Source organism: Alligator sinensis, unplaced genomic scaffold, assembly GCF_000455745.1.
Source record: "Alligator sinensis unplaced genomic scaffold, ASM45574v1 scaffold118_1, whole genome shotgun sequence".
Lineage (NCBI taxonomy): Eukaryota > Metazoa > Chordata > Crocodylia > Alligatoridae > Alligator > Alligator sinensis.
Window position 1 is genome coordinate 832,662 of NW_005841850.1, and position 26,252 is coordinate 858,913.

The 26,252-nt window shown below is 39.2% G+C and overlaps 1 protein-coding gene across 1 annotated transcript in view; it reads left to right on the forward strand.

Annotated features, from left to right (window-relative positions):
* The window catches only part of BRIP1 (BRCA1 interacting protein C-terminal helicase 1), a 96,463-nt gene that overhangs the window by 30,308 nt on the left and 39,903 nt on the right, over positions 1-26,252 (forward strand). The window contains exons 10-14 of the mRNA XM_006016063.3: positions 2,150-2,282; positions 3,075-3,229; positions 4,128-4,299; positions 4,409-4,549; positions 4,947-5,108. Coding sequence (XP_006016125.1) covers positions 2,150-2,282; positions 3,075-3,229; positions 4,128-4,299; positions 4,409-4,549; positions 4,947-5,108 — 763 coding nt within the window. The remainder of the gene's footprint in view (positions 1-2,149; positions 2,283-3,074; positions 3,230-4,127; positions 4,300-4,408; positions 4,550-4,946; positions 5,109-26,252) is intronic.

Here is a 26,252-nt window from a genome sequence, read left to right on the forward strand (position 1 = left end):
TGCGTGTTACTGATATGAATGATTTCCTAGTAGCCCCTAATTCTCCTTTCCTGGCTCTCTCAAATGGTAAAATCTTAGCAACAAATAAAAGCAACATGGCTAGAGATTTGACTGCCTCAAGCCTTTTAACCGTATCAGAAAAATTGAGGTTGATCTCATGTCAACTCTGCCAATAGTAGAGAAAGCATCTGGTGGAAAGCAAGGGACTGGGTGTAAATAGCCAATAATTAGTAAAATGTTATTGCATATAGTGATGGCTGTAGCTTACATAAGTAATTAGGAAGATTCTCTGTCAAGTTTCCTGCCTCCAGAAAGCATTTATGCCCGAGTTTACATGCCATTGATGTGCTAAAACACCGGCTTAAAGAGTTTCTTTGTGAGCATATGTGTGTGTATCCATGCCTATAGAGATGTAGACAAAGGCCCAGTAAATCTGATGCCAGCTATATGGCAAATGGACTCTTTTTTTAGTAGTGATGACTTCTTCTATGTGAACTCTAGTTTGTAACCTCTTCACTAAATCATTTCCAAACTAATGGCTATGCCAGTTTACAAGGGTTTCACTGTGTGTGCCTCTTGGTATCTTTTTGGGAAGCAGGTGGTTTTAGTTCATGCGTATTGCTCTACTATTTAAAATGGTATTGTGTCTCATTCAATCAATTGGAATGCAAAATTAAATAATTTTGCATTCAGTTTGGTCAGGTTTTAAATGGGGTGTTTTTATTCTAGAATTAAAAATATCACATTAAACCCTCTGCCTTTAGACTGGTATAGAATTATTTTTGATTGCTGTTTGCTTTTAGCAGCTGACCATTTCAAAAGACATGTGACATAAGGTTTAGGATGAGGAAATGTTTTAATACTTCCAGAGTGTGTTCTGTCCTTCACAAGTTCATTTTGTTTCTTATATAATGGCCATAACTCTGATTCTTTGTATTTGATGTAATAGCTGAAGAATTGGGGCTGATCCTTAAATTCAGTTATCACTGTTTCTTCAAATATTGCAAATTGTGGTCAAGTGGGAGATTTCCATCAGGTTTTAGGGGTTTCTTTGTTTAGCAAATTGACTTTAAAACTGTTCCATTAGGTATTTTGTTTTGCAATGTAGTAGCAGGAGACCTGAATCTGAAACAGCCCTCAAATTGTTGCTACTTTAGTTGATATCAGACCTGTTTTGGACAGTTGTGGAGATGACAGCTGTCCTTCTCATGCCTCCTGCTGGCTGATGAACCAGACAGCTTTGGCATTTTCTCAGAGGGAACAGCTTGCATACTTTGTTGGACAGAGGAAGAGCGCCGTAACAGTGGATGTCTGACCAGAGACACATTTGGGCTAGATAAAATATTATCCCTGTCATGAGGGATATAAGAATTAGAAAATTGAGTCTGGCTATAACCTGGGCACAGGCTTAAATGCTTAGGAAGCCCCACTGCATTTTCAGTGGATTATTTAGTTAGGATGAGGTTACTGCTAAATTTTTAAATTATAACACAATTTCAAGTCTCTAAATGTGAAAAGCTGCTGTTTCATTGCAGTATTGCTGTACGTAATGATCTGTTAACACTGCTGTCTTCATCTTTTGCTTATAGCAACACTAAACTATGCAGTTTTTATTAGCCTAATTGCCATAATTGCACATGTATTAAAAACATTCATTCATGGTTAAAAGAACAACTCAGTGCTTTTTATTAGCCAAAAAGCTACACGTTGGAGATAGCACAAACTAGCCAGTATCCAGTTATAGAGGTTAAATATTTTGGATAACTAAATTCTGGATTGATATGAAACTACAGAAATATTTCCTAAACATCCCTGACATGTTAACAACAAGAAGTTATATTTTATCCCCTTTTTCAGTAAACTCAGAAATGTTATAGGGGAAATGTGAACCCTTAGTGCAAATGTTCTCCTTGCTTCCATCAGTGTGAATCTGGAGCAGCTTCACTGAAATCAGCGGAGCTCAAAGATACCAATCTGACAAAAGGAATAAGAATCCGAACTTAAATGCATTTAAATATCTGTCGTTGTCCTGGGAGTATGGGACAGGTTGTGAAGTCCATTTTGTGTAGTTTTCTGGAGGATATCTCACATGGTCATTCACATGAGTAAAGAAATAATTTATAATTACTACTGTTTTCTCTATTTACAGCTGGTTACAGCAAACCTCTAGTCAGCTTACAGAAAGAGGGTATGAAACCTCCTGTAAAGTTTGGATTGGAAAAGAAATGCTCACCATTTTGCATTACATGGGAATAACCAATGCTACATTTCCCATCTTACAGGTAGATTTTTAATGATATGGAACCTAATGGTAAAATGCATGATGCTGTTTGCTTCTTTTTTTTTTAAACATGCTTAAGCTACTATAGATTGTTCTTTAAATGAGTCCAGTTTTTCAGAAATGTCTTCAAAATATGTGCTTGCTGTAAATCAGGGGTAGGCCACTACAGTTACAAGGGTGTAAACCAGATATAGTGGGGAACCGATTTCTGTATCTTCTACAACAGAGCTTGGCAATGTTTTGGAGCAGGGGGGGACCTTCCAACCTGGCTTACACTGCTGCTATTGGTTCTCCCCGCTGCCCAGCCAGCGTTGAAGCCCCCTGCCGCTAAAATGCTGCTGAAGCTCCAGAGGCCAGATGAAATGGCTCTGCTGGCCAGATCTGGCCTCCAGCATTTTTCAAAAGTAGCAGACACTGCCCTGCTTGATTGGTCTTACAACAACTTTATTTGTGTTTTAACAACAGATACATTGATTTGACGCCATTATTGAAAGGTGGTTCCTTGAAATATTGTCTGTTTATTCTGCCCTTGCTAACTATCTTCGTTCTAGTGGACTAACAAAGCATAATGCTGCATGCTTCAGACAGGCCTCTCTTTCTGTATGGTGCCACACATGTTGAAAGCACTGAGTATAATACAATTTCTCTTTAATTTGTCCCTTTGGTTGGGTTTCTGCAACTATATTGAGAAGTGTTATTTTAAAATGTTCTAGCAAACACTTTGGATCTGTATTGCTTTTTGGTCCGAGATAATTTTTTAGAAGGATGTTGATGTGGAGTTTGCCTGTTGTAGAAACATTTTGCTGCCGTCCTTGAAAAGGAAGAAAAAGTAACAAGGTTCGATGGTGGAGAGGAGCTTATTGAGATTCCCACAGTGAGTTCTGCCACTCAGTTTGTGCTAAATGGACTATTCATGGTTCTTGCGTATCTTTTTAAAGATAACAGCAGGTCAGTGGAAATACGTAGTCTGAGATGTGTTTTATTTTCCTTCTACAAGAAATATTAAAATTGCAAGGGAATGCATTTCATAGGCATCTGATTGCCATTTATCCCTCCTTGTATAAACACACATAAAAATCTTTTATGGGACATTTGGGTAACTTTGCTATACGTGATAAAGAACAAACGAGCATTGGTCGGAGCCAGGCAAAGTAGAAACATGCATAGCACAAGGTTACTTCTGCAGCTTGGCCAAGTTGTCTCTTTCTCCACTGTGCAGCACCTCTGCTATGTCAGTCTGGCTTCTCCTACAAAACCTATAATTTAAACAGGATTGTGGCAATGTTTTCTTTTATGTGGGTAAACACCCATTAAAAACTCGAGTTCCATACCACCAAATCAGTTTCCTTTTTTTAAATAAATAAACATCGACAAAGATTTCTATCAAGGTTTAGACTGGAATATTTTCATATAGCATTGCCTAATTCCAATAGTATGTTAATTATTTTACATTGGTTTGAAAGTGATATAAACCAGCATTTGGACACTTTGCCCATTAAAGCCAACTGTGGCTACTAAATGTTTTGATTCCAAACTAATTTTGTAATAAGTAATAAGTTATCAGGAATTTGGTGGTTTGGTTTATTTTTAAATGGAGCTTCACGTAACTTCGAAAAATTACATTTTTAATAATGTCTTCTGCTAGGGCATGATCCTTTTATTATAGGCAGAGTTTTGTACACAGTTAGTTTGATTGCTTAAGATAAAAGTGCCTTATATTAACAATAGCTTTGATTTTTGAAAGTTTAATACTGAAGCAACATGATACAGGCATTCTGAAATGCATTTAACAAACAAAATTGTAGGCTACATCTATTAACAGTTATATTAATTTACTTCTTTATAGATTTGCGGATGACTACAGAGTTGCTTTACAACAAACATATGTTTGGACAAATGAAACCCAACTTGATATTTCAGATAGAAATGGCTTCTTTCCACAACCAAAACATAAGCGGAGTTCAAGGCAGAAAACTCCAGTCCATATGCTTAACTTTTGGTGCTTGAATCCAGCTGTGGTAAGCTAAGTGTGAAATAAAACTGCTATATAACTAGCTTAATTTGATCACAAATGTACACATAGTAGTCTTAAAGATTGTACTGATTTTCTTAATGTTTTTCCTCCAGGCCTTTTCAGACTTAAGCGATAATGTTAGGACAATTGTCCTAACATCTGGTACACTCTCTCCAATGGACTCATTTTCTTCAGAACTTGGTGTAAAGTTTTCTATCCAGCTTGAGGCAAATCATGTTATTTCAAACTCACAGGTAAATGTTTGTGATTATGGTTCTCTCTCCTGAAATTATAACCTTGTCTATTATGAAATTAGTGGAATATTAGTTATTTATGGACATTTACTTGTATGAATAAAAATGTCAATTAAATATTTAAATAAAAATATCCTGAAAAATTGTAGCCCTATATGAAAGGAAGTAAGAAGGTAGTATTTCATCAGTCCAGCTGAAAATAAATGCTTTTGATAACAGTACATGCTGCTTTAGTATCTTAATCTTTTTTTTCTTTTCCTCTTACTTTTTGTTTGTTTTTTAGCATGAATCTGCCTAGAAATACCTTAATATTTGGCATCAGTTTTTTTTTTTTTTAAGTTTCCCTGTTAACTAGATATAAGCATATAACTATAACACTGAACTATTAATACAACAGGTTTGGGTTGGTACCATTGGAGCAGGCCCCAGCGGTCGGAAGTTATGTGCCACATTCCAACATGCAGAGACTTTTGAATTCCAGGACGAAGTGGGAGCACTTCTGCTTTCAGTATGTCATACTGTTGGCCAAGGGGTTTTGTGCTTTCTGCCATCTTACAAGGTAAGGAAATCTTAATTCATGTTCTCTCCTCTTAAAACCTGTTTGAAGGTTTATTGTGGCCTTATGTCCCTATGGCTGCAAACAAACATCACCTTTGTGCCATCATAAACATTTTTATGGTGATACAAAGCCCAAGCAAACAGACATCCATACAGCTTTTTGTGCCACAGATGCCCAAAACTATGGCTGCAGCAATAGGTGGTAAAAAATTGTGCTGCTTTTTTGTGTGTGGCACATGTCTGCTTTATGGCAGAAGAACAGAGGCAGCCTGGAGCTGCCTCCACTCTCCAGCTGTCCTGAGCAGGTGCTTCTGGGGAATTCAGGGCCCAATTCTTGCAGGGTAATTCCTGTGGCATACAGGATCAGGTCCTAGAAGCACCAGGAGTGCAGAGGCGTGCCCCAGGATTTCCCAGCATATCATGCTGCCACGCCCTTCCCTAAAATGATGGGTAATGTCTGTGTCGCCTGGTGAAGCAGATCAGCTGTGTTAGGATACATCCAAGGACATGTCTGTCTACAGTCTATACATCAATATATATACTGTGCAGATGCCTGTTGGAATTGCTTGGATCCTGTAGCTCAGGGGCAGGCAAAGTCTGGCCTGCGGCCTGGATCCAGTTGGCAGTGGACTCCATTTTCTAGCCGCCCCGGCATATGGCTGGGGCCGGTCTTCATGGAGACCCCAGTCGCAGCTGTGCTATGAAAGCTCAAGGCTGGGGTTGTCATGGAGACTTGCCCCAGCCAGGCGGGCAGGGCATGTGGCAGAGCAGGGCAGGGAGCTGCTCTGGAGCTGCTGGGATCTTGCAATGGGGGCAGCTTGCTCCAGAGCCACGACAGAGCAGCAATCTGTAGCCTGCATGCTCTGGGCAGGGGTGCGCAGGCAGGGGATCGCAGCTTCTTCCAGCGGTGACAGCTTGGTCCGGAGCAGTAGCAGAGCTGCGATCCCTTGCCTGCGCACCCCTGCCCAGAGCATGCAGGCAACAGGTTTCAGCTCTGCTCTGGCTCTGGAGCAAGCTGCCCCCATCATGAGATCCCAGCGGCTCCAGCGCAGCCCCCTGCCCTGCTCTGCTGCGCCCTGCCAGCACTGCTGGGGCTGATCTCCATAGCAACCCCAGCCTTGAGCTTTCACAGTACAGCTGCGGCAAGGGTCTCCGTGGAGACTGGCCCATGCCATGCAGGCAAGGGCTGCTGGGAAATGCAGTCCGGCTGCTGGCTGGATTGGCCATTTTGCTCACCCCTGCTGCAGTTGATTGCCTGAAAACAAGTTTGTAAATCAAGGTATATGTTGTTCCAAAGGACATTTTGGTGCATGAACCAAGTGTGCTTTCTGTGTTCTTAGCATCTACTAGAAAGGATTCATAGTAGAAAGTAATGTGGAGAAAGTTTGCATATTTAGTGTTTCCTTTAGAACTGTTCCTATGGGTCTAACTTTTTTTTAAAAACCAGCTTTTAAGGAACTCCTGCCATTCAGTTGCCTACCATAAAAGGCAACTTTGCTGTGTGTAAATAGTGATTCTTTGGGATATTCAGTGAATATTATATGTAATACATGGTACTCCCATTTTTCCTGACTTTGGTTATTGCTGCATTTCACAGCACAATGAATGTTACCAGTGTTTTCTTGTGTCATATGGAAACTGCACAGTGCCTGCTGTCCCAGGAGATCAATTCTCTCTATTACAAAGCCTATATTACCAAATTTGGTTGCTGATAGGTGGCTCTTTAATAATGGCTAAGGCTGTAACTTCATAATAAACTAACTCAGATCTGAGAAACAAGAGCTTAAACCTGCAGTATAAAATCTTAAGTACAGACCTGTTTTTCTTATCAAACTCTGACAATGTCTGGATTGTAACAAGTGATTTTGTAAAATTAACAGTGGTCTAATAGAAACGATTCCTAATGGTCAAAGCTGCTAGCATTGATGAAAGTGCAGCAGTCTGGAGCTACTTAGCCAATTTAAGTTTTTTGACCTCTTTGCTAATCTTAGAAGTCCTTCAAAAGGAGTAATTTTTAAATCTGAAGGAATAGATAAAATATATATCTTTTTGTTTCAGACACTACCCACATTAAATACATTTTTTGGCTGAAGAATATATCAGGTCCTCTGTTGCTTGGTGTCTATTTAAAAAAACCCCAAAAGACAGCTATTGATGCAGTTACTGACAGCAACCATTAGGTGACTGCATTAGACCATACAATACAGAATTGGTAGAAAAAGGCACACTACCAAATCTAAATAACCCATCGTTCTAATTCATAAAATATGTATACATTAAATATGCAAACCCAGCAGTCTCAAGATAAATATGAAATTGAATTTCTCTTATGGCTGAAATTGAATTCCAGACTCTCTCTGTTTTGATACACTTCCATAGAACGGTAGTGGGGATAATGCTGCATGTTATGCAGTACAGCAGTCATTTTTTTGTGTATAAACAGTTTTAAAATATTTTTTGCAAATTTCTGTTATAAAATGATACTTGCCTGAACTGAAAGTGCTTAGAGACATCGTGATTAGAGTCATAACTGGCATTTAATAAAGAATGAAAGAAAATGGTGAACAAGTCAGGTGTCCACCCCTACCCCTCCTTGCCATTATGCTTCACTGAAAGGCTGACTGGGAAAAAAACCCCACAGTAATGAAGGGACTGATAAATGTAAACTCCAGGTAAGTGAAAAGCGATACTTTCAAATCACATTTCCAGTGTTTCTCTTCTCTGTATTCTGCATTGGGCTGTCTGGCATGAATGAGAAGTAATTGGGTCAAAATGCAACCCTCTCTTGGGAGAGATTCCTTTGGAAGTTTCTTCTCCAGCCAAAGGCCAATATTCCCTTGTAAACTGTTCCTTTAAAATAGGTATTGATAATCTATGAGAGATTTGCCCCACCATGTTAGAATAATTTTAATGTACATAAAATTTCAGGCCAACTACTTCACATTAATCCATGTAAGAAAATGATTTTAAAATAATCTGAGAGAAGATATTTTCCCAAGGCTATAACCTAAACTGTATTTTTGTCTTGTCCTCCGAACATGTCCCTTCATATAGTTTACAGAACAAACGTGCAGAAAAATAGGTGTTATATAGTTTTATAATTCAGTTAAATTATTTTCAACATTAAATCCTTGTAATTTGAGCTCATAGTATTAAGTTAAAAGATCCTTATTCCTTCTATGAATAACTTCTTCAGATAAGTTGCAAGTCATCAGTAATATCTTGAAAACTCTGTACAGTTTGGCAAATAACTGGTATTATTCTGCTTCTCCATTTTCAGTGATTGATCGCTATAGTAGTAGAGAACATATTATATTGTTTTTCAGAGGATCTGGAAATATACTGTTTTTCAAATAATGGAAATCTGATGGAAACTACTTCTATATTTAGTAGCTGAAATCTTTCAGACATGGGATTTTGCTGTTTGCTCAGTTGTAAAGAGTAGAAATTGAGGAGTTCAGAATAAGTCTTGAATCTTCAGCTTATAGACATTCAATATACTTAGTTTCATTGAATGTCTTGTTGTTTTTGTCAGCTGTCCCTTTTGCTATTAATTATGATCTCATAAATTTTGGAAGTTCATTATCCTGGACTGGCAAACAAAACAATTCCCAAATTCCTGTCTATGAGGTGTGCAACTGTTATTCATGGAATAATTATATAGACCACATGACATGCCTCATTCAATGGAAATGGCCTTTTTTAATTTTTGCAGTAGGTAAAGTGTGACTCCCTGGAGAAATATGCCTGTAGTGATATTCCCCTGTTCCATCAGCTCCATTGCCACCTTCTCCAGACATATCCCCAGCTGGCTAGTTTGCATCTGAGTTTCAGAGAAAATATGCCATCAGATTGATAGCAATGCAGCCTACATTGTTTCACTGTTACTCACCCTAACGTCTTTCTTTCCTGAGAGATGTGCTTTTAGAAAACTAATTAGAAAGATAATTAGAAAGATAAAGGATGAAAAGGAAGGGTAACAAAGTAGAAACCTACTTTAACATGCACAAGTGAGGGTTCTGGGCAGAGGAGAAAATTGCCCAAGATCTCTCTCCCTGAGAGGAAGGAATGGAAACAGAACCACTCGACTGCAGCTGCTATCCACTGCCTGCTTGGTTCTGCAGGTGCATTGATAATACCTTGTGAGTTGTTCTCTCAAAGTATGCTGCATGAGCTAAAGCTCTATGTGTACACCTCCAGTTTAATTGTCATCCTGCACCAGCCCGGTATTTGCACCATGCTGTACTGCAAAAGCAGATCTGAAAGGGTAAAAAAAAAAAAATCTAAGAATTCTGGTTAATCATGGAGCTGCTTTGTCCATGTACCTATAAAGGCAGATTCAGAATACACACCTAAGATGGATATATGTAAGTGTGTTTATGTTGTAAAACACACTAGATTCCTGAGCCTCTCTAGGGAAGAAGCCCCATTTGATTTCCATTAGCAAAATAATTCACCATCGAAATATGAAATTTCCCTTTGAAAAGCTGTGAATGTCAAGTCCTTGGACTCCTCAGATCCCTTTTTAACTAATAAAAAGAGGGTGTGCAAATGCACACATAATACAAATGATCTTTCTTCTTTGAATTCCATCCTGCACCTTTATTCATGGCAGGGATGCTCTGTCTTCTACATCTCCTGCTCCTGTGCTGTGATTTGTGATTCTTTTTAACAAAGTAGCTCAAATCACTTAGAAATAAGTGAACCCATAGTCTCTGTTACTGGTAGGAATATGCAGGCAGATGATTAAGCAGTCATGGACTGTTGCTGGAAATTTTCTTCAAAAAATGTTTAAAGGATTTGGAATAAAGTTGTAGATATTGTTAATCCTACTGCATTGTTATTACTACTACTTCTACTGTTTTTTTCCTTTATACCCTCTTTCGTCTTACTGTTTTATTCACTGATGGGATCTTATGTTTTGATTTCATTTTTTTTTTCCTGACCAAAGGCTGTGACTATTCATGTGTTTGTTAAATGCTGAACACAGCAAATCCCAATGTTGATGATGCCTTTGAATATTACTGTACTATAATAAAATAATGTACTACAGTTGTTTTGGGTTTTTTTGAAAGACGCTAGATTTAGATGGCTTAAGGGATATAGTACTCACTTCGCTGCTCCAAGAAATGACAATGTCAGAAAATTGTTTTTATTTCTGATCTCTCAAAATTTTAAATGTTGCTATTAACTAAATAGCACTGCGTATTACATGCATAACGTATCTTAGATTTATTAATAGCAAAATGTGTGTAGGAGGTAGAAGTGATGCATCAGGCACATGCAGAGCTGTCTTGGTATAGCTTCACACACTATTTTTACGTATTGAATAGTGTGCCATAATATGCTATTTTATGTTTTCCTAATCAAAATTCTCAGAATTTCCCAATTCTGTTACTTTGGCTTTGAAATTATTTTTAAATAACTCAAATTTTACATTTATCAAAATACAATCCTGGCCACAGTTTTTGAAGGTTAATATATGTTCCTGGAAAACAAACTGATGATGCTATTCAACAAAAATGCATTTATGTTAAAATCAGTAGCAACTCCTAGCAAAAACACTCTATAAAAGAGAATATCAGAAGGTGAAAAGATTACTCAGAAATCTAAGATGCTTTTAAACAAGATTAAGATAAGGACCATTAGGGTTCATGTCGCCGACCTGTCTGCATTAAGATATATCTTGCCTGGTGCCTGCATCCTAGATGATTCATTCAATATGTGTCATATCAAAGTCAAACTATCCAGTTAGGAGAAAAATGCTAATGCTTATAAATTTTAGTGATGATCCATCATGATGAATTAACTGACCTTTCTTTGGGAGCTATTTACAATCAGTTGTAATCTTTAAACAATAATCTTAGTCCTTTCTTTGCTCTGTTGTTTAATTTATTTCTTTTAATGTTGATTCATCATGTTGAGATTAGAATTAAAAACAAGATGATCAGTTGCTCAAATTGTTTTGAGTTTCTTGATTTGCAGGCTTTCACCAATAAATTCTTCTGTTGAGGATGAGACCTCGCCCTTTTCTTCCTTCACCTTTCACAAGTCAAAAGTCCTCTGGATTTTGATTCAAATTTTATTTCCATTGCATCTAACAGTCAAGAATTTGATGTTTTAACTTTTCTGCTCATTTGGCAAAGTTCTGCTTGACAGTTGTTGGGTGATGATGTATAATTTATAGTGTACTGTAACAAAGAGCCGTACATAGTACACAAAAGAAAATAAAGGGGCCTTCATGAATTCTAATCTAAAAAGATATAAATACTATATGGCTTGTTTGTTTGATTTCTCATGACTCTCTTCAAACTTGTTGAATGATCTGATTCAGCCCTTAAGACCTTTTGATACAAAGTCAGTCTTTACATCCATGTTTTCTGTAATTATCGCAGCAGTTGCCGTATAGTGCATTGAGATACCAAGCTTTAGTGCATTACTGCTTGCTGTAACTATCATGCTGTCTAGAACCATTTTGCCTTGATGCGTCATTATCTGAAGCAGTAGTAAACATGCCACCAGCAGATTTCTGCAAAGCCACCAACACTTTGCTACACTGCATTCACATTAAGTCCTTTTGCAGAATATAACATACAGCTATTGATTTTGTGTGGGAGGTGCTAGGGGAATTAAATGTTAGTTAATGGGAAAAGCCTATAGAAGGTTGGTAGATGTGTTTTACATCATAGTTTAAAATATCATGTGTTTGTGAATCAAAAGAGCATGTGATATGGAGTTATTGGGATCTCCAGACCACCTAGTATATATAGTACTGGCTGGAGTGTGCAAGTTGAAAAGAAAAAAACCCTGTATATGGACACTAACAAATGCAATGCAAAGTATCGGGTATGAAATGATCTCTAGATCCCTTTAGTTCCCAGAGTACCTTTTCCTCCCTTACTTCCTCCTAGACTTTAGTTCCTTCTGGTAAAGCTGGTTTTCATGCTCTAGAGAAGGTTTTCATCATGCCTTAATTTTAAAGGAGGGCTCTTTTTCTATTCACCATAGATGAGAATTAAAGAAAAAGAAAATAGAGCTGAATTATGTTGGTCAGCATTTCCCGTAGAAGAAGGATAAAGAGGAGGGAGAAAGAAAGTGGCCGGTACTGCTTTTAGAATAATGGCAACTAATGAACCCTGGTTAAATCACGAAGGAAGAGCCTAGATTACCTATTCATGAGCCACCTGGATTACTTTACTCAACAGATCATTTAAAGAAGACTTCTAGTTAAAATGGATCCTAAATAATACTTTCTCTTCTTGTGGCAGAGCAAGACAAAGTGTTCTTAGGAGGAACTCAGTCAGCTTTTCATCAGTATCTTTTCTTCATTTGTGTTCTTGATTTGAATCTATAGTATTCCTTGTTACCACAGTGCATCTTAATATGAGATCCCCTCTGAAGAAATGAAGATTTTGGAAGCTGGTCAAAACAAAAAATCTTAGCTGTGGCCTCCAGCATTGTTAGGTAGGTGCACATGATGCTGTAGAGCCCAGGAAAAGAACATGTAAATAGATAGAAGACATGAAGGTTGTTTTGTGACATCTTTTGGACCATAGTTGGGAGAGAAGTTAGACAAACTTCGGGCACAAGCAGATTTTCTGTATATAGTGGTTTGTCAAGTGTCCGAGGCCCAAGTGCTCAAAAGCTTGTTTAACTTCTCTCCCAACTATACAGTTGGTCCAATAATAAGATAACCCAAAAAGCCTCTCACTCTTCTACATTTCCTCTCTGATGACAGCTTCAGCAACACACTCACCCCACTACAAAGAGAGAGAAGAAATTCAGCAAATTTGTCTTTGTGGGTAGCAAAGTTTCCATTAAGTGATTTTTGGAAGAGAGACTTTCTGTCTGATGCCAGAGTCGAGACTTGGTTCTTTTTTTTATGTCCAGCGCAGACTCTGCTTGATTACCTTTTGCACCTTTATGAGTCTGATGCATAAACCAGTTCCTTTAAGGTACAGTTTATATTCACTTCTGATTTTAAGATAATGAGCAAAATCCAAATTATTTTCTCTGCTGCCACTAGTCAGTACTTTCTGAAAGTAATGTTCCATGTAAAACCAGTATGTCAGGAATTTGACATTATTAGTTTGGGATGGCTGTTTAATTCTAACTCAATACAAAGCTCAATTTAGAAAAGCTACCAAATATATATATATTTTTACACCTTACTGGTATTTTGTAAGGCTATACTGTTGTAATGGTAGCATTCGGGTCACAGAATTGGTTAGTTTTAAACTATCTACTGGATTTTACAAAAACAATTTGATATTGAATAATCATTGATAGCTGCGTCTGCGAAGGTACCTCATAGAAGCTGACTTCAGTGGTCCATAGAAATGGTTCTAACAGGCTCATAAATCTTTAGTACAAAGCATGGCACTTATTTAGGTTGCATTTCTATTTTTTATTCAGAAATTCATACTCATTCCCCTATTGCTTTCTTTCTATCGATGCTGAATTTCTTCCACGTTTTTGGAATCTGAATATTTTCTGCGGCCCAGTCCTACAAGCAACTGGTTAAAAAGCAGTTACGGAAATGGTGGCTTCGTATTTTGTCAAAAGCGTTAATCAGACAAAGGAACAGACATTACTTTGAGCTCTGCAACATAGGCCGTAAGCGGTGTTTGGTTAAGCCTTGTTGTTCATTTTGTTGAAAGCAGTGCATGTCTACAAGGATCAGAGGTGCAACAAAGCAGCCAGGCACCCAGGACACCTGCAACACATTTCTGGCTACTGCCATGCTGCTGCCATGAATGTATGACTGGCAGCAGTTTTTCTTTTATCCACCTCCCTCCCCACACCCCTCTTTAGGTTAGCACCCAGGGCAGCTGCCCCATCCTAGTTATGCTACTGGTAATAATCATTGAGAGCGTGGCATAAGGGCATTGCTAAGTGAAAATGGAGCCTTCAGGTTTTCTTATTACAGACTCAACTCCAGGAAAAGTTTTGTAGTGACCAAAAAAAATTAATAGAGTCTAGTGAGCTGATGCTCATGTCAAAATTTGTATACTACCTTGCACCTTTCTTAGTGGCATTGGCAGAGTAAGTAAAGGTTGTGTGGGCATCGGCTGGCCTATAAATGCACTAGTAGTGGTCAGGATTAAATTACGTTAATAGGACAGCAGTGGGAACCTCGGTATTATTAAGCTCTGTGCTGAATGTGCTGTATGCATCAAGGACTTCAGGTGCAGTTAGTGTGCACTTATGCAGGTACTTTATTCATTTTAAATCAGAAATTGAATTTCATTTTTCAAAAACACCTTTACAATTGTATCAACATTTCTAAATTCAGATTTTGGGTTTAAGCCCTTTGAACGTATCCTATTATGTCTGTAGGTCATAGCTAACGTGCCCTCTTCCTGAGAACCGAGGAAAATGGATCATCGCATATACAGTTTGTTTAGCCTCCTTCATGCTTGAGGATATAGTGACTGGATAGACAAATAGCAGTCACAACATGGTTGAGACAGTGCTTTGACTGTAGTACAGAATCCTTGACAAAAAAGCTATGGGAGATGATACCCATTTAATTGAGGGAATATTGGCCAAAAGAATGGTATCACCCCAGGCACTTCCAAAGGACACTGGGAATGTTTAATTTCAGGCTAGACAGTCACCAGGGACAAGCAGAAGAGACCTCAGTTTAACCTCTGACATGGTTGCTGTCCTCTGTGTGTGTGCATTCAATATGATCTCAAGTCCTTGAACATGCTGTCTCCTGCCCCGGAGGTAAATGTGTCACCCCTGCATATGACAGGGTGAATTAAGGATACAATTTCAGTATTAATTCTGATTGCCTGCCTGTTCTTAGTTTAAGACAGACCCCTTTATTTTACTGAGATTTGGGTGAGTTTAGTAGACCTTAACCATTCTGAGTAGCAGAAGAGGAATAGGAGAACCGAATCTTTTAATGTGCTCTGAAACTTCTCTATCCATAAGAAGCAAATGTGGTGACTCGATTTCTGTCAAGCAACCTGCAGCCAAAGCCTAGGCATGCAGATTTTATACACAAATTGTAAGAAATTAAGCACTTTTTTGTCCACAATCAAGGAAAAGATGGGGGGGAGGACCTTCTCACAACTTTTACTTATTTATTAAATTACATCAATAAATTTACAAAAGATGGTAGTCTGTTTAGCTAGGCCTATTAAAAGCATTAAGATTTGAGCACTGGCTGTTAAAATGAGTAAATGGCAATATTACAAAGTTAAACAAATGCCAAAAAACATTTTCCAGAGTACTGGGATTGTAACAATACCATTAATGAGGGCAAAGAGGTTTTAATGCAATTTGCACATTCTAAAGTTTCAAAAAGAGGTTTTGAGTTAGTGCATTATTAATGTTCTGAACATCTGGAACTGTGTAAGAGCTATAGACATTGAGCAAGTGCAGGGTTTCCCCAATAGGTCTGATGCTGACTGATTTCCTCCCTAGTGAGAAGCTTGTTTTAAGACGTTTGAGACAGTAAAATGACAATATCCAGATAAGAGATAAACATTCCAGAGTGTCCTTCTGCTTGCGAGCTGTATGGAAAAAGATGAGAAGCCATTACTTTTGTGCAGTTGGAAGCTGCATTTTTTAAATGAAATGGGAAAATAGATACATTCACACCTCTAGCCATAGCACTATGGTACAGTCACTGGAGCTTTCCGATTCTGTTTGGGGATAAATAATCACTCGCTGTAAGTACTGGTAATTTAGGTTAGATTACATGCTGGAGTTTTCTTCCCTTTTCCCTTACAAGTTAATGCTCAGATTTTTCTTGTTCATGTGTTAGACACCGATTTATTTGCTGGTGATTACTCATTAACCACTTTAGGATAAGTTCTTAAGCTAAAGAGTCATTTTTCTTATGTCAGTTGTTTTATTAACATTAGTGGGATGAATAACTGTATTTACACATTTAAAGTATCTGCAAGATAGGGCTCTGTGTTATCATCTCTGAAGTGACCTAGGCAACAAAATATTTTAATAATCATATTATTTTCAATACGATAACTACAGCTAACATCAAAGACTAAAGAACTGGAGGCATTAGGACAGAAGATTAGTGCGTGAGCTCATAATGGGTGGTGAACAAGAGAGAAGTCCAAGTGCAATTTTAAATTAATGCTTGTGTTCTCTTTCTGTATCGTATTTGCTCATTATTCTTGAGGGGAGGGTGCTCTCTTCTTTCAGAAGTATTACCTTAATTTATATGAGCCAACCCAGCTGCAATTTCATGATTATAATAAATAAAATTCCCAGGAGTCTTCTCTTGTTTTTCAGGTTTCTTATGCTGTCATGCTTACATTCCTTGTAAGACCCTAAAAGCGAAAGTAGAGAAAAATGTGGGGAGAGTAATGAAACGGCATGTAGGAAGTGCCATGCATCTGCTGCCTGGCTCTAAGGACCTTATACAATGTCCGTTGAAATCACTGGAGCCTTCTCAAAGACTTCAGGGTGCAGGCGAAATCCCGTGACACGAAGGTGACCCTCTTCTGACTTAAAAAGAAGGGCCTATTGCCAGTTTCTAAAGCTGCAGGGCATGCACCCCTTTCACAGAATGGGTTTTTTTCAGACTGGTGCAACATGGGCACAATGTTGGTATCTGTGAGCTATCACAAGATGTTCTAGGGTCAAGCTCTCTGAAGCGTAAATATATCTGTAACTAGCTTTCGTTTTAGCTTCAGTCTGATATAATGAAGAATGTGATGAAAGATCAAATTACAGGCTGGCTATCTGCAGTGTCCACAGAGCTGTGCCTTCAGCCAGTCCTTCGCCGAAGCACTTAGGCTGGGGAACAAAGGGAAGAGAGAGTTTGGGAGTTACCCAATCCCGTAATTGGAGACAGAAGAAATAGCAAAATGCCTGCTACTTTCTTACCCCAAACTGAATTGAACAACAGGCTTTCTCTAGAAAAGCAACTTCTTTCCTCATACAGTCACTTGTAACCCACCTACTTGAACATCATATGCTCGTCCAAGTCACTCCACTAATGTTCAGCTTAAAAAGGAGCTGACAGTTCACACCCTTGTAAGATCAATGTCTGTACTAGCCAGGAGGCCTGCAGCAACCATATTGTCTTAGCACAAGAGGCAGGGTGAGCTCGGAATAGTACTCCAGACCAACAGCTGAAATACTGTTAAGTACACAGCCGAAAGAAATAACAACTCTTGAATTTTTAAAGCCGATTCCTGGTTTTGTTGTAAAGAATAGTTATTAGTTCTTCACTTGTGCTGGATCATTTTTTAATCTGTCAAGTTGGTTTCTTTGCTTGGTTGCTTACTACTAATGGCTAGTGCAAGTATTAGCCATCCAGGTTTCATCCTCACAAAATAGTTGAAGAAAAGTGACCCTAGTTCTTTGGTTAATATCCTGGATTTGATTTAACTCTTTTTGGTCAGTCATTGAAAAATAATTGAAAAGTTACTTAGTATATTTTCTTGGGTAACCTGGTAGCCCCCTTGAGATACAGTGCTGGTGCAATGTAGCTTTCAGAGATCAAACAATTTTTACAATGCTTTTCAAGCCTTGCCTCTGGGCAGTCCCTGGCATAACCTTAATTTGTTCAGAAAGAGACACTTAATAGGTAGGGGAAACTTTTTATAACTTAAAAATTGTGGTTGATGTTTTGAAGTTAGTTTCGAATGAAATGGCAGCATTTTTAATTTTTCTTTGTGGGTACAGAATACAGTGCTGATGGAGCTTATAGCTTATACCCACCAGACCATACAATTGAAAGTCGTTAACCTGTAATGGTTATACCTGACTAAACAAGGGATATGCAGGGGCGATTGGCTCGAGCTAAAAATAAGCTAATCTCCCCCGTCATGTTGCCTACAGGAAGGGAAAAGTAAAAAGAGTGGAAACCCTACACACATTCTGTATGGGCTCTATTGTATACTTGAAGTGTTAATCCCTAGTTAAAGGGCGCTCGCTAGGGTGGATTTCTGGGAAGAAAGAGCATGCTTAAGCTGCTGGGAATGTGTGTCTGGAGGGTCAGCTCTGGTCCAGGGCAGCTAGGGCTGTAGGGCCCAGTTTGTAGGAAGGGTTAACACAGATGGTCTGTATTCAGGAAATGGGCCAGGGAGGCCAAGGGAAGAAACAGTGCTGCTGCCTACTTAGGCCAAGGGCAATTGAAAAATATGCAGCAGTTTTGGATTGGGATCAAACACTGTGTTTTGGGAAGTATTTAACTAAGGAGAAGTCCATGAGAACTGGGATAGTAGTGAAATGGTAATGGCTACTGCTAGAAATTGTAAGAAGTAGGCCTTGATCAGAGGGGTAGCAGGACATATGAGAAAGAGGGAGAAAACAAAATCTGATAAGATTTCAAGGGTCCCACAGGATATTAAATGAAATCTGTTGAGGGAGCGGTAAGATGGAGTATTTAAAGAGAAGGGAGGTTTGATTTAACAGCGTCTTCCCCTCTTGGGGAAGCTGTAGTAAGGAAAGGAGCTGGAAGCGCCGATTGCCTACAAACCTGTGCACGCTATAAATTCCTGGGCTAGTTTAGGAGACGCAGTACAGTTGGGTTTGGAGGATCAGTTGCTCATCAGGAGACTGCACAGTCTCTTTGAAGTTTCTCTTTCCTTTCAATAATTGGAGTGTCTCGTGGTGTCTCCCCAGCCAAAAATTGTCCAGATGCTTGCAGGAGAAGGGATGTAGCCCATACAACTTAAAAATGGGGGAGAGGTCTGTTTCAGAGGAGAAATTGCTAGGTAACCAACTTTGTTTGCTCCCACTGGAATTTAGCAACGGGAGTCCTTGCGGATAAGATGCTGTCGAACACAGCTGTTGGCTTATTTACCATTGTGCATATGTGGAACACACAGCTATTTTTCATCACTTATAATCAAGCTAGTAGCCGGATTTAAAAGCCAATACTTGTAAAGAATTTTTTCTCCTTGTTCAGATTCATGAACGGTCTTTTTTTTTTTAGGAAGTAGGGTTTGTATTTCTTTTTTTTTAATTACTTTGATACTTTCTTTCAGGTACCTGCTAACTTCACTTTTATTCTTTATTTGTGATGACAGTGAATTATGAATGATTCATGATCTGTCATATTTATCAGCTTATTTTGTTGTTGTTCTTCAAAATCTGTGGGTTTATCAGCACTGCACAATGCAGTGCTGTGTAAAAATACTTATGCTACTGCAATACTCTTTCCAGTACCTGGGCTAACTGTATCTCTACACCGCACTCTGTTTTGGACTCATCAGTGTAATGCCTAGGTGGTATTTAAAATTGCTGAGTGCTGTTTTACATAATAGACCTAAAGCTACTTCTTTACCTATAGCGCCTTCTTAATTAACCTTAGTGAATATGTTTGTTAAAATGTTTTGCTATACTATCACATTGCCTTATTATCTAGGGAATATTGTCTTGAAAATATGAGTCATTAAGAGTGGACTTTAAAATGCCAAAATATGGACTCATCCTAATCTTCACTGGTAATATAATTTGCAGTCTGTGCACTTGGGACTGTCAGTTGAGACATCCTCAATTAGCTCAGTGACAGCAGTAGAGCATGGCAGGAGAGGTAGCCTTTGAACTGCCTATTAAAAGCTTACCTAGCCCTTTAGAGATAATTACTGGGACCTTGAAATGGATAAAAATGCAATACCTGCATGGGGTATTAATGGTATGCTATCTGACATTGACCACATAATGCAGCATACGGCTGAGCTAATGATGAGTTATTGATCTGATCTCTCTCCAGGATCCAAAATTAAAGCAGAACTGTGTTGAGGAAGAGAAGTGGCTACCATTATTCACCTGAAGCTCTGGCTCTATGGAAGGAACTTATATTAAAAATAGGTATAATGGCAGTACGTTAATTAGACAGTAATTCTAAGGAGAGATTTTTCGTGGGCACAATTTGAAAGTGATCTGAAAGGCTCTTTACATCTTGGACTAAAGACTTTGTCTTTCATTTGGGTCCAAGCACAGGCTTTCCCTGTAACATGCTCTGAGACCACATGCCTCTCTCTGTACCACATGCTGAGGCAGCCCACACACTCCAAGGTACAGTATAGAGCCACGACTTGTTCCCACTCAACGGTAGGAGCCGTTGCAATCAGTGGCATCCCCTTTTCTTATTCCTAGTTCATTTATGTCTCTCCTGAGGGATATCAGTGCATCTCAGCTCTGGCCTTCTTCTTTCTCTCTTCCCTTTGAAACTCTTCTCACATTTCCTACTTTGCTAGGCAGAGAATATTCTAGCCATCTCGGCCCGAGTGCAAAAGATCTTGTACCTTGCTCAGCTCTTTCACTAGTTCCCTTCCATCCTTCTTCTTGCAAGTACTGATGTTGCCCTTCTTATTTCTGTGAGGTCCACTGTTTTCTATCCCCATCTTTGCATTCAGTACATTGCTTCTCATCATCAGTAATCATTCTGCGTCTTTTTTTAACCACAGTTATAATTTCTGAGATGCCTTTTGTCCCCATACGACAGCAGGTGGGGAATGCCACTTCTGGGTGATGCTGTTGCATTTTTTACATGTGATCCAAGGTCCGTGTAGTTTTGGAGTAATATTTAGTTTGACTGGGTGCCCTTCATGATGCCATCCACAGTTCTAAGCAGTGGGTCTAGGCTTCAATCAAAACATTTAGTTTCCAAGGCCAGGAGGACTTGAATTCAAAGCTTTCCTTCTCCTGGGTGGGTTGCTGTGTGCCTCCCTATCTCTCTGTCATAGGCTGGCAGAATAGGCTGGGGTTTTTTTTTGACAGCTTATTGAACTGCTGCAGTGACCAGCAGGGACGTGCAATTATTGAAGTGCCCTGTGGCACTTGCTTTTTACATTGGGCAGATACTTTTTAACAGCATCTGCACATCACAAAGTAGAATCTGCGGTGACAGTCAGTGCAGATTATTGGGCATTATGTCTAAGAATATTACATGCCATGCTGGTAGATGAGGTTTTCCCCTTGAATTTCACACCCTGGATAGCAATGTCGTTTTAATATTTTATTACACTGTTAGGTTAAATATTGTGAACATACAGCATGTGGAAAATAAAGTAAGAGTTCATTATGGTTTCTCACTTCTTCACTCTGGCTTGTGAAAATGCTGCAAGCTAAATTGGAGCTTCACTTATGCTCTAATTTCCACTTCAACACATACGTTTGCACATTTTCCTTACTGTTTAAGCAGCAATTGCTTGGGAAATGAGCGTTGTTGCTGTTAAGAAGTGGGCTGCATTCAGTTCTTGAATGTAAGAATCCAAGTGGCAAATAATAGCAATTTGCAATCACTGTATCTTTCTCCTCAAGTGCTTTCTCTGGCTTTTACAGAAAAGAAAGTTGGAATAAAACCAAGCGCTACTACTAAGCAACAGTACAACCTAGAAACATTTCTTTGTTAAATAAAAATGTATCTGGCTGAGGTTGCTTTGACCTTACCATTATTCTGTACCATTGCAACCTACAGAGTTCCCGCTCCCTTTGGCATTTCTTAAAGGTTCGCTGCCTGATGTGACTGAGATGTGAAAAATCAATCTACCAGGAGACTGATCACAATCTTGTGATGTTTATATTCAAACTCCTATCTTTGGGGTTTATTATTAATGCATTAATGAACAAGGTAAGATGTCAACTATCACAGATACATTTGCAGCATTAAACATTTTATTGCGGTATTGATGCTTTTCCATGACCTTGTAAACTTACGTAGGTCAGGTAGTATCAACTGTCATACAGCCCAATGGACAGGTGTCCCTATTTCACAAGCTACAACCAAGATTAATATGGATTTTAGTATGCCAGATAATTTCTGCTGGCTTATACTATATCCATAGTTGTGGTATAACTAAGCTCCTAAAAAATAAGATAAGGATTCCACAGTCATGTAGATTAGACTGCAGTTTCATCCCTTTATAGTCTGTCCAGTTCATAATTGAAACAGTAGAGGGGCTGTGTAGTGCAGCTCCCTGTCTTGTGCTGCATAGTAGAGAAAACTACTTTTTTCTACCACCCACTTACTATAAAAAACATATAAATATAAAAAAAATCCTAATTTGAATGCCTTGGAATAGTGAAAAATGTGACCGAAAGTCTAGGAAGTTGGTCATCTGGATGCATGTCGTAGAGGGGAAATCAACTTTGAAGGTATATATTTAATTGACATTTTGTGCATCCACAGCGTAACAGCACATATAAGCATTTGAATTGTTGCATATATTCAAAACCACATGTTTGGCTTGTTCAGAGTTAGCTGGCCTTTGAAATCTGCCTTAATCTGTATTCCTGATCAGGAACTGATTATGATATTTACTAATAAAATTGATAAAATGTGGCAATATGTACTGTAAAATGTAATCGGTTATTCATATAGTCCTTGCATTCTAGGGCCATATTCTTGGGTGTTTAAATTAGCATAAATTAGTATGCCATTGGAGGATTCGGCCCTTCTTTTCTACGTCTAGGTTCTTATAGTGAAAATAGCAGTGCTTTTTGTTTTGTTCTTGTCATTCATGCCTGTTCTTTTTCTCTAAGGCAGGGGTTGTCAACAGGGGGTACGCAGAAAGGCCCTAGGGGTACACATGGGTGGGCAGGGATGGAGCGCCGCCACCCACCACCCCATGCCGCCGCCACCTCCCAAGAGAGGGCTGGGGGGACAAGGGCAGTGCACAGATGCCGCCTGGCTGGTTAGACGTGGGGGAGCAGGAGCTCATACGCAGCGGCCGCCACTGCCCTGCACTGCTCCGCATGCAGTTGCCACCGCCACTCCCCTCCACGTGCTGCCACCATCCACCTCCCCACCTCCATGACTCATGCCATCCCCCCACCCTGCCTACTCTGCATGTGGCCGTCAGGGGTACACTTATTAAAAGTTGAAAACCCCTGCTCTAAGGAATCCTATCTTTTTTTTTTTTTTTTTTTTTTTTTAACTTTTATGGTGCTGTTATATGTTTTGTTAAGTTTAGCAGATTGTTTTAAACTTTCCTTCCAATGAAGTAATTCAGTTCTGTAGTTTCTTGCTGGGTAAGTTTAGTTCCTTAGCATCTTCTCCCTGATTAATTGCCATTGATCGGTGCATGTGCTGCTAGTGTTGATGACCTTGGTGAGGGAGTCATCATTTGCTTTGACTTAATTGTGGAAAGCCTTTCTCACTTTGCATTTCTGTGTTTTGAATTAATTCATTCTTGAACTCAGAACCAAAACTGTAGTAAATTATGTTAGTAAGTAGCCCCATTCCAGCACAGCAAAAGTTTTCAGCCAGCTTTGACAAGTTTTCTCTTTACCTACTTAACCAAAGTCAACTGCACACGAATATTTGGTGACTGCATGGACAGGGCTTGGAACGTAAGGGGCTTTTTCAGACAGTTCTTCCATCAAGTTGTTGGTTTTTGTTTTGTTTCGTGATGTTGGGCAAGTTGTTTAGTCCCAAATTTCTTCTCTTCCCTTTCCCATTCTGTAAAATGAGGGAAATGGTGCCACCTGTATCCATGCTAAATAATATGACTTGTTCTGCTAACAAGGATAGGAGGCGTAAAAGCCAGAATCTGCTCTTCCTGTTCCAGTTCTGGAGCCATTTCTCTATGACATGCATCTAACTGCCTCAATTTACTGTGCAAGCTGCACAGCATTCTCCACTTCATTGGCCCGGTGCCTAGGACTACAAGTCTGTTTTGAATCAATTTTCCCACATGGTGCTGCGCTTCGCTGCTAATATGCCACTAAGCCAACCTGGTCTCCTTTTTTATTCTGGAGAAAAAAAGAGGTCAAGGGATGAATTAACTTGTTTTTTTGATGACTGCTGAAGAAGAGCACAGCAATGTGGGATGCTGACCTTGTTACAGAATATCTATCTTGTAGTTGAATAATCTTGTTTGATTGAGAAACGACATTTAAACAGACCTTTTAAAAAAAAATCTTCACGGACAGAATTTTTTGTAGAAAAGGTTGTTGTCTCATTAGGAAGCAAAGCTACATGGTTAGCCCTGGGTCACTATACCAGAAGTGTTGTACCTCAGGAAGCTGTTGCCTTGGTAGACTTCAAGACTGCAAAAGAAACCAGATTGCTTAGAAACAGCTGTGATAAGAGCTAAATGATTTAATGTTTCGGAGACTACGCAAATTGTTTTGAGATTAATGTATAGCTTATTTTCAGAAAAGTACACGTTTTGTGTAAATGGCTACTTTAAACTGTGGAAGCAACATACTAACCATGCTATTCTGGAGTCTTTGGCATGCAAAACATTTCATTTTTCATTACTGTTGTCGCCATTCACATTTTCCATTATTTAAGGGGGTTACTGAAAAATTGATGGTATGTTGGTACCAGAGAGACATCCTGTAGGCTGCAGTGTTGATTTATGGCACATGGAACACAGTTCAGTGCTTCAGTTTCCTGCTGGTGAGCGGCACTTTGTCATTGTCCCTAAAGAAAAATCATACCAGTGAAATCCCTTGTGCTTTCCCCAAGTTGAGTGATGCATACTCTTTCTTCAAAAATGATGATGAATTATTCACCTTTTATTGTGCTAGAGTGTGTGCATAGTGATCAAAATCTTGCTCATAATACAAAGTATTTTCACCATGTCCAGGGTCAGTTTAATTATGTAGTTGTACTGCATTTTTTTTAGCACTCGCTATGTGCCAAGTCTCTGTGGGCCAGTCCAGATTTTACCCTGAGTTTCCAAGCATATGCAGATGCCTCTCATGTAGGTCCTGGTCATAATATAGTGAAGGAGGAACATCTGGTAATGTTTGTTTGCAGAAAATTGTTTCCTGAAGACAATAGATACAATATTTAGAAGCTGAAAAAGACTTTCTCTTTCAAATGAGTCCTTGAAGCTTGCAGATATCCCTGCATTGTTAGACATTTTTTATTCTTTAAGCTTGCTCTCTGTTGTGGAAATAGGGTGAGGGAGTGTAAAATGTAACGGTTGTTTAGAATAGCATATAATAATATAGGTTTCCTGTTGAGAGCAGCTTTCTCTTGGGAGGTTCTTAAAGGAAGGAGGAAGAGTCCAAAATACTGGGCCCACCTGTTAAGAATATTAAAAGCTTGTGTGATCTTTTTTGCATAACACTGGACGAGACTGAAAACGTCATCATGGAGACTGAAAATGTCTTTCAAATAAAAAGGAGCGTGTCTTTCTGGGAAAAGTAAATTACTAAGAATTGCTTGATTGTTTTTCAGATGGAATTCATCATGGCTTGTATGTTCTCTTAAAATCCCTTTCCCTTTTTTAATTGATTTCTAAATTAAAAGTACATATTTTAATAGATTGCAGGGGAAGGCGTAGTTTGATATAGACTACAGCAGAGGTTAGCAACCTACAGCCCTTTGGTTCAATCCAGACCACAGAGCCATTGGATCTGGTCCATGGACCTGGGAGCTTTGATGCTGAGGGGCTGCTGGAGGAGGGTGCTTTGCCCAGGTTACAGCTGGGTGGCAGGGAGCAGCAGCAGCAGTGGCTCGGCGCTGAGCTAGTTCATTGCAGCCTGCTGCCACAAAAAGGTAGCCAAGCACTGGACCAGAGCATTATCCTCATTAGTCTGAAAAGAATGCTGCTGAGAGAGGGCACATGTGTACTTCTTCTTAGAGATTTGGGCTGAAATAAAGATAAGTGCTTCTCTCCTCTTTATTCTTCAAAGTCTCTTTTGTTGGTATAGAGCTTTGCTGTGCAGCTCTTTCCAGATGGGGCAGCCTTCCTGGATTTCTCTCTTACCTAGTCTTCATCTTCCTTTTAAAAAAACTTCTTCTTTGAGCATATCTTTGAGTTCTTCCACAATTAAAATGAAATGCCACCATATATATAGGTATCAGTTGAACACAATGCTGTATTGCTATATTTACAATTTTAATGCAGATTGGAAGCCTACCAGTGCCTCAATCATTATCATAAAATAAATTCTAAATATCAGTATATTTTGGTGCTTCATTTTGTTTTTTTAATCATAGAAAATCAGAGCTCCCCCTGCCCTCTTCACTCACCAGGACATGAATCCAGCTGTGGCTGTTCCCCCCCGCCCCTGTTCCTTTGTGGTGCTGAGCATCCCTGATATGCCAGTGTCCTGCCCCTGCCCATGCTGTTGCCCCTCACTCCTAAGCCAGAGCCCCCTAGCTCTGCTCTCCTATGCTGGGTCCTGCCCACTGGGCTGCGGCAGTAGCCAGGCTGCAGCCCCATGCCCCAGTATGGAAACACGG